This window comes from Ictalurus furcatus, chromosome 22, assembly GCF_023375685.1.
Source record: "Ictalurus furcatus strain D&B chromosome 22, Billie_1.0, whole genome shotgun sequence".
NCBI lineage: Eukaryota > Metazoa > Chordata > Actinopteri > Siluriformes > Ictaluridae > Ictalurus > Ictalurus furcatus.
This window is the reverse complement of record NC_071276.1, coordinates 10652109-10664517: the sequence shown is the minus strand read 5'-3', so window position 1 is coordinate 10664517 and position 12409 is coordinate 10652109. Positions and strand designations below refer to the sequence as shown.

The 12409-nt window shown below is 38.9% G+C and overlaps 1 protein-coding gene across 1 annotated transcript; it reads right to left on the bottom strand.

Annotated features, from left to right (window-relative positions):
- Positions 1-7: 7 nt before the first annotated feature.
- On the bottom strand, positions 8-7487 carry lysmd3 (LysM, putative peptidoglycan-binding, domain containing 3). Its single transcript, XM_053610199.1, has 3 exons — positions 7354-7487; positions 3164-3434; positions 8-1761 (listed from the first exon to the last, which is right to left on the bottom strand). Exons 2-3 carry the CDS (start codon positions 3425-3427, stop codon positions 1096-1098), a joined length of 930 nt encoding a protein of 309 aa, XP_053466174.1. The 5' UTR covers positions 3428-3434; positions 7354-7487; the 3' UTR covers positions 8-1095.
- Between the last annotated feature and the right edge of the window lie 4922 nt (positions 7488-12409).

Sequence of the window (12409 nt, the reverse complement as noted above, 5' to 3'; positions counted from 1 at the left end):
AAGGCAGTAAAATATAAATTCGTTTATTTTCAACCTGCAACTACATTCTACAGGTCGAAGGCACGTACTGCTCGAATTCATCATTTAACAATACTTGTCGTGGGTTGAAAGATTACAACTTAAATTTCCACAAGTATTAAACAGTTCACATCACTTTGTCAAAAGTTAAAGATTTCAGCGTCGTAGTTGGCAAACAGACCTTTCAAACAAAGTTAAAAAGAAAGTAGGCAACATTAGCGTCAATACTGTTTTTGCAATTATGACCATTTTTCCTAGAATAAATTAGCGTGTGTACACATCCCTGACAAAAGAGACGGCAGTCGTCCCTGTGACATTCCGAATACACATTTGTGCTCGACGCTGAGGAAAATGTTTAATGTGGTTTTGTCGAACACGGGGTAAAAACTGTGCAAAACGCATGACGGAAATTGCCTAAAGGCCAGAGTCAATTCACACTTCGTGCCAAAGCAGTTCCAATGGCACTATTAATGCCCAATTAAGTGCAGTTATGGCATGGCAGCTTGAGACTTGTATCACAGAACAGGTATTTATTATATTTCAAAAGAAATTCAATAGATTTGAACCAAACACGCAGGCGATTCACAACAGGACAGCCCTCATACGAAAAGGGTGCACTTAAACCAATAATTAATATCTACAGCTTATTCAATCTTATAACTGATTTATTTATTTTACTTTTAAGAATTGATGGTGATGAGAAATATCTAGACCAATTAAACCAGTCAGCTGTACCATAACTGATTAACGCACCATATCAGTTGAATCTGAACACAAAACTTATTGTAATGTTAAAATAATATGCCAGTACCAAGATGGCTTTACTGCGCCTCCATATATTTCACTGAGGATACACTTTTAATCTCCAGAGGCTTACACAAGTCATTTTTGCTTTTATATCTGCAAGTAGCGCACATCAAGCACTTGTTCACGAAATCAATACATCGTCCATAGTGAAGTGGTTCAAAAATATCAAACATCCTTTTAAGGTCAAACATTTATCACTAGAAAAGTGGTTTTGTTTGCAAGTCTGTAGAAAAATCCCCAAACTAATACACCGGTCCATGTCATCCCTCTCTATGTCTTCTGTTCCTGTCCCAGAACAGATGCTGGATGTTCAACAGCTGGATGTATGAGGGAATCTTGGTGAGGAACAGCCTTAGCTGCTGGCAGACCAGGCGCACCACCAAGGTTTGAGAGTGTAGGCTCAGACCTGATGGACTCCGTAGTAGTGTGGTGGCTAACGTCCGCTTTCATCAGCACCTCGTAGTACAGCAGGTAGAACACCGGTGTGACGATGCCTACCACGAGCATAATGGCTACCGCAGTCCACCACCTCATACCCCAGTCCGCACCGTAGTATGGGTCCTTCCTCGCTGTTGACCTGCGCTCTGCTTCTCCCTGAACAGGCTGCTGGGAGTTCAGCGAGGACACCACCTCGCTCAGACTGCTTCTGGACGGGTTGGAGTATTTGACCAGAAGCTCAATGTCCTTGTCCTTCTCCTGCAGGAAGCACTCCACGCTGTCAGTTGAGGAGGAAGAAGAGGGAGCGGAGTCCGTGTCACCTGCACTCGGCGGGATCTCCAGGACTCTGCGAACGCCGCTAGGCGAGTTTGTTTTGTGGGGGGCCGTGCTGTGTGTTTCCGTGAACAAGCTAAACTTCTTCACAGGGATTTTGATGGACCTCAAGGCGAAGAAGTCCTGCTCTGTCAGGAGATTGTTGGCCCTCTTTAGATCAGCAACCTGAAACAATGCAACAAACCAAGTTACTCACAGCTATCACTATGGGTGCATTTATACCACTTTCCCCCCAGACACATTATGCTTTTATTACTCTAATACTGATGATGAAATCAGTAACATACTTAGTATTAACCAGTCAGGGCATCAATGTTTAAGATATTCAAGATATCAAAACTGGACTACTGCAATGCACTACTCTCAGGCCTCCCAGCCAGCTCCATCAAACCCCTTCAGATGATTCAGAATGCAGCAGCACACCTTGTCCAGCCCAAATGAACCCATGTCACACCCCTCTTCATCTCCCTCTACTGGCTTCCTGTAGCCGCCCGTATCAAATTTAAGGCCTTGATGCTCACGTACAAGACCTTATCTGGAACAGCACCGCCTACCTTAACTCTCCTGAAGGCTTATGTTCCTTCACACAATCTGCGTTCGATTAATGACTGACGCTTAGTAGTGCCTACTCACCGTGGCTCAAGGTCCCGATCCAGAACCTTCACACTATCTGTCCCTCAGTGGTGGAATGAACTTCCAACCTCAATCCGGACCAAGAATTGGTCACTATCTTCAAAATACAGCTAAAGACCCACCTCTTCTGTGAACACCTAACTAACCCCTAAAACACGCAACCCCACATTAACCTTTTTAAAAAAACAAATTTACTCTGGTTCTTACACCTCTACTCTTGCTTTGCTTCTCTAGAACTTAATTAAAATATCTATTATGGTAGCACTACTTGTATTGTTCTCCGCTTGATACATCACTTTGCTTGTATTTCCTCATTTGTAAGTTGCTGTGGATAAAAGCGTCTGCTAAATGAATAAATGTAAATGCAAGATGTTATGCCGTTTAAACGGTATCTTTAATATGGCCAATCTGAGCAGGCAGAGCTGCAGCAATGAGTGTGGCCATTAATAATGTGCGCATGGTGCTGTGAACTGCACCTTGACTCTGGAGCAAAGTGTAGTCCCTGGCAAATGAGGGGTGTGTCTGTGTTTGCAGAACTGAAGTGCAGCATTTCTGCATGCTCACCTCACCACTCTGCACTTGCAAATGCCAGAAGTCACAGCACCGTATGCTCATTGCTGATATTGCCCTGTGTGCTCAGGTCATCTGCTCTCAAGCTCACTCTTAAAAATACCATTTAAACATCAGATGTTTTATCATTTTAGTTGTATTGTAGGAATATGGTGTCTTAATCGGATTACGCTATTTACATGCCTCACTACTAATTGGAATATTGCCAAATTCAGATTAATATCAGAATATTGATGCATATAAACGTAGTCACTATATTCCATATTTATCACATCTGTGTGCACGGTCTGTGTTAAATAATCTACCCGTGTTACACAGAAAGAAAAAACAACAATACAAAACTGAGACCATAATATTGACTTACAGAGCAGAAATACTGAAGTGAAATGCTAATCAACGTGTCTCCCTCCATAACATCCCGCATCACGTAGACAACGTCATCCTTTCGCTCTCTGGAGGTACTGCGCCGGAGCCTCTCCCTGCCTCTGGAGCGGAGCTCGTAGCTCTCGCTATCCTCCTCAGAGCACTCTGTCTCAGAATTGTTTCCGAAGATATAAGTGTGACCCCCAGTTGCAGGCTGCATCGTCGTAGCTGACTGGAAGCCATTGTATTGGTTTTTTCCAGTCATTTTTTCCCTGTTTGCAAAAGCATACAATGTATCAAGGTCATACAATATACTATAAACACACACATCAGCTGAATTTTATACCCTTACAACAATGGTCAAATCGCATATATACCGCAGCACTGTTGAATCCTGGAATCTGATTGGTCTGAAGGTGTTGATTTATTTTCTACAACAGCTGCTCTGACAGTAATGCCCGCTGTAATTCCAATCACAAGTTTACATTAATGTGATCATTCTAGAATGTTACTATTTCTTTCTATCATTTCTACTGGTTCCTTTGTAACATAAGCTGCAGGGGTTTTTTTGTTATTGTTTTATTAACTACAAGATAGACAAAAAAAATAATGGCTGGTGAGGGAACAACTGTTATAGTTGCTATTAATATAACAGTAACTAACTTGTTTCACAGAAGTTCTGCAATACAGGTGCATCTCAAAAAAATGTATATTGTGGAAAACTTTTCCTCTAATTTAATTCAAAACATGGAACTTTCGTATATTCTAGATTAATTACACAAAGTGAAATATTTCAAGCCTTTTTTTTTTTATCTTTATGATTACAGCTTATAGCTCATGGAAATCAAAAGTATCCAGTATCTCAAAATATGTACAATACATATTTATATAAAATACATATTGATACCCCTGTGAAACAGGAAGTCATGGTTGAACAATTTCCTGTTCCTAGTCACCCAGGTGTACTAAAAATGTAAAATATTAATGGGAATATACTAATATATTTTTCACATATGAATTCATAGGGGCGCCAATAATTGTTGCACACCTATATTTAACAGACTTTTTTTTGGATACACCTGTTTTGTTTGCAATTGTTTGACATATATACAAACAAATGAACTGGACAAACAGTTGTGTTAATGTAAAGTTAGAGTCTGAAGTTTGTGTAACACTCAGTTTGTGGATTTTATTTCAAACAACCAAAAAAGGCAAATATTTTTATCCAATGAATAAAAAAAATAATCGACCAATTAATGAATTATGAAAATAATCGTTAGTTGCAACCCTAGCTGATTATTTTTTTATGTTTATAATAATTACAAATGAGAAGTACTGGATGGATGTTGATTTTATGTTTTTTGGGAGGGGTTTTTTTAGTTAATCTTCTTTGTCTATGTAGGCATTAAAGAAAAGTATCGTCAAACTCAGTTTATCTTTGTTATTATATATAATTATAATAACAAAAAAATTATATATCATGGTATGTATCATGTATCGTCGAAACATTCTCAAGTATCGTGATGATATTTTTGTCATATCACCCAGCCCTACTTGACAGTTAGTACCATGTATTTTTATAATGTTGGTGTGGGACACTTCAATTCTAGAGAGGATTTGATTTGACAGCAAATCTGATGTGCAGAATGATATCGTCAAAATTGTTGATCCATATTGGTGGTAGAGAAACTGCAAATTTTTAATGCATATAATCACTTAAATGCAGATTTTGTCTTTGTTTTGGAGGACACTAGCTTATAGATAACCTTAAGGCGAACATATACTAAATGTCCATTTTGATTATATAGCAACTTTAACTGCCTCCATCCACTGAGCATTTATCACCTCAGTCTTCCCGACACATCTGCTCTAACTCTGCCAGACTGCTTGGCCAAAGAACTGGCAGTTTTTTTTTTCACATTTGCTATAAACCAGTTTTAAACACAGATCTAAACTAAACATGGAGAGAAATTTTGTTTCACAACTCAAATCTGTCATGAAGTTTTTCATCTCTCTCTCTCTACACTAAGCTTGAACTTTGTAACTAAAAATGTGAACAAATTTTGAAATGGAAAAATATATATATACTTAGTCTTCTTCAAACTTGGAGACTGAGTGCTTCATGCCAAAATCTTTGACTTTTCTTTTCAGACTATTTTTCAGTTCATTGTTCCATAAGAATTGGTTATCTTGTTACAGAACACACCCACAGGTTTTAGCCAAGACAACACAGGAAATGCAAACCTTTGCACTTAGCTCATCAAGAGAGATCTTCCCACTGGGTTTATTCCAGATCTTTGGATTTGAAGTGTTGTCTGCACTGTTTCAAGTGTCAGTTCATATATATAAGTTTTGATTTATTTGTGTTTTTAATCCACAGCGACTTGCAAGACAAGCAAACATAACTTTAAAGAGCTGACAATAAGGCAGAACTGTTTATTCACTAATTGACCAAAAACGAATGGCAGAGAAGTTTAGAAATAACACAGGAATCAGTCCGTACAGGATTTCAGGAGTTTTACAGGATTTTTATTTTTATTTTTGGTGATTATTGCGGCCAAAATTGCTTGATTTTCCTGCTGCTTTTTTCTAAATCTGTGATGCAATTTGCAGAGCGTGTGTGTGTGGAAAACTACTTGAATTGGCAAAATCACAACTGCACACAATTGTCTTTCACAGTGATGTTTGTTGTTAAATGAGACCTTTTAGTTGTACTCATGTTCGACACACATGCATCGATGAGGGCTTTGGCTGAATGTGCGTCGTGATGACGTCATGTGACACGCCTTGGCCAAAATCTGAGGAAAATCTGCTGTAATTTAAAACAATTGCAAGCTCCTCTGAATATTGTGGAGCCTGCATGATTTTGTGTTCATTGACTGAGGAATAAAAAAAAGTAAATAAAGTGGTTGGCTAAACTCAAAGTCACAATAATAATAATAATAATAATAATAATAATAATATAATTATTAAGTAAGGACTAAAACAAGTCAAAGAATGCTGTTATAGGAAAATACTCCACAGCGAGGTGGTGTGATGTGGCCTGATATTTCTTAGTAATTTTACTATCACAATTTGTCAAATGATTACATTTATATAAAATATAGTAATGAATGACAAGTCATGCTTTGTAACTGTTTATAGAAATGTTGTGTAATGTCTGCGAGACAAGTTGGTTCCCGTTCATCATTTCTCTTATCGCAGAGTGTCTGTGATTTACATTACTACAACACCTAAACAGCAACGAATCAATCATTTAACAAGGCTGTGGTATAAAATTTAATACCAAATAGGTAACACTGCTTTTACTTGAACGATTTCACAACATACAAAGGGCCAAACAGTGTTTATTAATAGCTTAACAGTGAAAAGAAAGAATAATACCTACCTTTCTAAATATGTTAAACGCCCTTTAATAACCTGTAGTTACATTTTAGCTTAATTACCTTCATCCACTGAACAGCTGAAATATTTAATCACCTCAGTTTTCCTGATGCACCTGTTCTAACTCTGCCAAAAACTTCAAGTATTCTTCATATACTTATTTATCACAGGTTACAAAGAAAAAAAAAGGTACTTCTACACGGAGAGGAAAATATACAGGGGTTAATATGAGAGAATGTGAATTTAAGCCTATTGAGGTTCGCGTTCAAAGTTCACTGTGGGGATAATAACGTTAGCTGACGTTGTTATACAAAGAAAAGAAAAGAAAACAACAATAAAATGAAATAAAATGCCCACGTAATAACCGGGTTTCTCTGAAATCGAATAATATGCTGGAAACAAAACTCGATCGTGTTTGCTGACTGAATCTAAGCGAATCAGCTTCCGTTAGTTTATACAGCTCTTACAGGCCCTCAAATCTGGTGAACCAAGTAATCCGCATGCCTGTTAACTTCATTACATTTACACCCGGATTAACACCTAATCCTCAGAGAAATACCTAGCCACACACTAGCCACTGGACTTTCTGGCTAACGTCATTAATTCCGTGGTGCAAGTTTACTCTGGCTACACAGCCCCACATCTCTAGCTAGCTTTAGCTAGCATTGCTAGCGTTCGAGAATTTCGCTTAGTTTACTCGCTACCGACGAGCAGGATGATCGATCAGAACATTTCAGCAATAAAACCCGCAATATTCTCAAAAAGCTGCTGTGAAATAAACAAATAAACAAACAGACAAACAGGTACCTGATACAGTCAGATGAATCCGCCGGTTTTAGCTAAGCCATTCTTCTCGCTAATCAAAGAGCCGACTGTGCGTTTGTTTAGCTAACTAGCTATCTACGCCACGTCAACACAATCCCAGCGTCATGACGTATACAGCAGTGGGCGGGGCCGTGAAGGTGGGGCGCCGAGGTCAAGCTGCGGGTTTTCAGTAACAGAGGCTGTGTGAAGGTGTTACACCAGAGTTTCCCAACCGGGGTGCTGCAGCAACCCTGCGGTACCGTCTGATGAGAGCAGGGGTGCGGTGTAAAAATCCTTCAAACATTTCTAAAATGCTAAAAATGTGTATAAAACTGAATATATATGATAAATATCTGATGTCTGAAACAGGCTAATAACACAGACACAAAAGGGGGGGGGGGAGTGTCATCTATTTTTTGTTTTGTTTGATTTACTACCTATTTTGTTTTTTGTTTTATAATTAAATTTTATTTTTATTTTTAATTTTACAGCATATCCACTGTAGTGGACCAGAGGGCTATTTTAGTTTGAGAAGACAAACTCAGAAAATAAAAAAATGAACAAATTATGGCTGTAGAGTGATATTAATCCAAGATTAAATTCAACTTTAAAAAACAAAACAAAAAACAAATGATCATTCTGGATTGCTTCTCTTGCTTGTTATTGCAAGGATGATAGCATATTTTTTGTGTAGCATCCACCTGGTTGATGATATGCCTCCTCCTGCGGCCAACACTTCTGAATCAGGTGGTTCAAAATTGGGGCTTATGAAAAATAAACTGAGGACATCATTGCAGGAACAAAGGCTTAACTGTTTGCCAGTGATGTCAAGTGAGTACGACATCCTGCGTCAACTTTATTTTAGGGATTTAATCGAGGAATTCTCTTTGAAGAAGAGCAGGAAGAAGCCCCTTTTAGTGCTGAGTGAGATTTCATTCATTTTATTTGCTGGGCTGTTTCTGATTTGTAAAATGATTACTCGATACCATTGTTTCATTTATGTGGATTATTTTTAGCCTATATGGGTTGATGATATTTCTGTATTTCTCTTTATTTTTTATTTGATCAACAAATTTAATGCAAGTGTTCACTATGCGCTCCTTGTTTCAGCATTTTGGCATGTTTATTGTTTGCCGAGTACGATGCGCCTTTAGTCTTTATGGTTCTTTGACTGCGCATTTGTTTTATATAGAATATAAAGTGTAATCAATATGTGTAACTACAAAGTTTACTAATATTTGGATATGTTAATAAAGTATAATCTAATATATATAACCAACATTTACAATTATTAGTTAGAAGCATAATCTAAACCCATAGTGCACTTGTTGTGCATTGAGATACATGAATTCTGTGTCTTAATGAACAGTAATTGTTTTTCTGTATCAGCCTGTACCTTTCTGCACAGCAGGCATAATCTAAAACTATAAAACACTTTCTAACAAGTGACAGTCTAAGTGTGTAAATTTAGAACCTTGTGTTTGTCTAAAGCAGCTTTACTCTGGCAATAAATTAGCAATTAGACATTCACCAGAACTGTGTTTCCAACCAAAGCCCTTTAAGCTTGCAAATCAGTGTCAAAATAAAAGAGAATACTTCCAGGAGGAAGGGTACCAGGCTGGGACTAGAGCCAGAAAATAATTTCGGTATAAGGGTGAATTATGGGCCAAAGTAAAAAACCCTGTCCTGATAAAACGTTTAAGAAAATACAACTGACAGTATGTATAATTCAGACTTTCTGCAGACTGTCTCACTTTATTGTTTCAATAAAGATTAATTACTTTTTGACATCTACTAACCCTCTGTCTCTGTAGTTTTTTGTTAGGCTGGAAAGATTGTCAGCCACGACATATACCAGTTGATGGAATATAACTGGCATATAACTGGGGCTCCAAGGGATGCATTAGCCCCAGGCCCCGCAAAGGCAACAACAACAACAACAACAACAACAATAACAAATGAATGAATATGGGTACACCTACAGGGTACTGTACAGATTTAAAAGATGTTTCAAAGTGTTTCTGAGCGGTGGCGTTGTCACGAATTAATTCGTAGTGGAGGAGGTGCATAATGAAATATACCAAATAAAATCACCACGTGGTCTTGGGTGGACGCCACACAGTAGGAGTGATGATGGCACTAATTAGTTAATTATCCTGATTTTCCTAAGAGACTCAGTCTTGACATGTTAATAACGTTGGCATAAAATACATTTAGGCACTTCCACTGAAAAATAATAATACAATCTGCTAGTAGCCTAATGCAAGGGAAATGACATTTTATCTCATAAAAACAGATGTACCCTTAATTTTCTCCTCCATCCGGCACTTAATCGGCTCTCAGCTCGATATATCTGCTCAGAGTGTATCTAGCTGATTAGTAGCTTTCAAACAGGGAAAACGCATGATTCAGATTGGTTAATTTCTCATTATGGCTTAGCTAATAAAATGTTATCTAAATGAAACAAACAAATAAATAAAGCGTTTATTAAGTTGATTTTATCATTAACATCATTCTAGAGATACTGTGCATGTTATTTGTTATTTGACATGAATACAATGTTCCCACAGATATGCACTGGGAGCTCTACATCTTCTAGCTTCTGTCGTAATATAGCATCTGTCGGTCTATATATGATTATAACACGTACGACTAGGCTACTATTTTCAAGCAAAACTTATTAAACTATTTAAAATTCATTTTCTTAAAATATAAATAAGCACTTCTTCTCGTCTACAGACGAGTCGCAAGTACGTCTTTTATTCCACTGTAATGATGGAAATTTCCACTAGGGGGAGGTATTGGCACACGCTACCTTATACATGTGGGTCCTCTGGAGCTAAGACTATACAGCACATAGAGAATACAGTAGATCTGAGATAAGATAAGATAACAGTTTATTGATCCCAATGTGAAATTAGAGTGTTTCAGCAGCACACATAAGAGATAAGGCAGAAATACATCAATTATAAATAACAAGAATAAAATAAAGATAATGTAAAAATAAATATTGAAAATGTTGAAAAATAAAAGAAAAATAGTTTCAATATTTTCAGTATGATTCAATACCTTGAAAAAGTTAAGTGTTGGGAAGTTAGAGAATTTAGGTTGTATTTCCTAGCTCATGCATAGACCACACCTACTGTGGACAACTAATAATAACTAATATCTGATCCAAGTATTTCAGTCATTCATTCATTCACCTTCAGTAACCATTGTATCCTGGTCAGGGCCTTGGTGGATCTGGTCCCTATCCCAGGAACACTGCAGTCCAGATGGAAATACACCTTGGATAGGGTTGGGGATTCGATTCCCGCCTCTGCCCTGCATGTGCAGAGTTTGCATGTTCTCCCTGCGTTTCGGGGTTTTTCTCTCGGTACTCCGGTTTCCTTCCCAGTCTAAAGACATGTATTGTAGGCTGATTGGCATTTCCAAGTTGTCAGTAGTGTGTGTGTGTGTGTGTGTGTGTGTGTGTGTGTGCGATTGTGCCCTGCCATGGGTTGGCACCCCGTCCAGGGCGTCCCCCACCTCCTGCCCTGAGTCCCTTGGGATAGACTCCAGGCTCCCCGTGACCCTGTGTAGGATAAGCAGTAGGCTACAGAAAATTGATGTATGGTTAATAATAATAATAATAATAATAATAATAATAATAATAATAATAATAATAATTAGTCTGTTTCGACAATGCTTGCATAAAACAAATTAAAAATAAAGAATACTTCAAATGATTATCAGTAAGACAGTTACGGACACCTAGCACAGTCAGGGTGGATGAGATTGCGCATTGTGCGCACTGGATGTAAACCTTCACGCGCTCAGAATAATCGGTCGGGAAAGTTTTGAGCTAAAAATTTCCCGTTTCGGGAGTGGTGCACCACAATCTAGTGTCTCTTCCCAAACATTGGGCTGAGTCGGACGCGTCGCTGGGTGGAGCTGTTTGAAGCTGTTTGATGCTAATGCGATTAGCACGTCTCGGTCTGTGAGCAGACGGCGCTGCTGAAGTGCGCTCCGAGTTCAGTCCGGAGAAGCGGCATGGCAGCACGGCTCACACCGAGCACACCACCGCGCTGCATTTATCCCACATTTCCACACAATACCGAGTAAGACACTGCCAAGTATCCTTCCTACTCTGTGGCTTATTTGGACTGTATGAAACTTGGCTGTCTCTTTTTTTGTTGTTGTTTATCCTGGACAGAGGCGTTTGGCTGAAGCGCAGTGAGAATGCGTGGATGATCCGTTAGCTCTTACGCGGTGACGGACACGCGCTTCTGCTGGTGTGAAGACCCCCATGCGTGCACGCTGAACTCCGCCGAATCCTCTGTTCTTCACCTCGAGATCGTTAGTACAAGGTATTAGGTGAGTAATAATGATTCATGATCTTATGAAATAGCTGGATGCTGAACAGGTGTTTGAAGAGGAATGCACTTTGTGAGCAGCGCATCACGTCATCATTCCTGTTTCACTAACCATGTGCAACACGTAGTAAAGCAGGAGCTCTGCCCCTGCATCCTGTCTGAACAGACAACAGACTGGACGCATTCTTATCATCTAATCCTGCACTGCATTCTTATCATATAGCCTAATGCTCTCAGTGACAAGTAAGCTTCAATTTAGGGTTCATAACGCGCTTATAAACAATAGTAGATGCACGTGATTGTCTGGTGTGCATGATATGCATCGTTCTTTCTTTCCATCTTTCTTTTTTCTTTCTGTTCTTTTACGCAGCATAGGAAATGAAGTATTACAGTAAAGGTATATAAACAGGTGTGTCATTGAGCTCGAGTGATTTTGTTATGAGTGTAACTTTGCGGAAAGAAACCCCTGGCGAGGCGCGTGAACCCAAGAAACATAATAATATTGGTGATAGAAGGCCATCTGATTGGCGTTTCCATGGTTACTCGGCGGCGCCCTTGCGGGAACGGTGCGCTTTGTGCGTCTCTCCCCCGCGCGCCCATTCAACTGAAACAACAGGGGACCTCCTTTAAAAAAACACTCAGTTGTCAAACCTTAAACCGTTTAGGTAATCTCGAGGCGTTTTGATTTACCCTCGCGGAAGAGT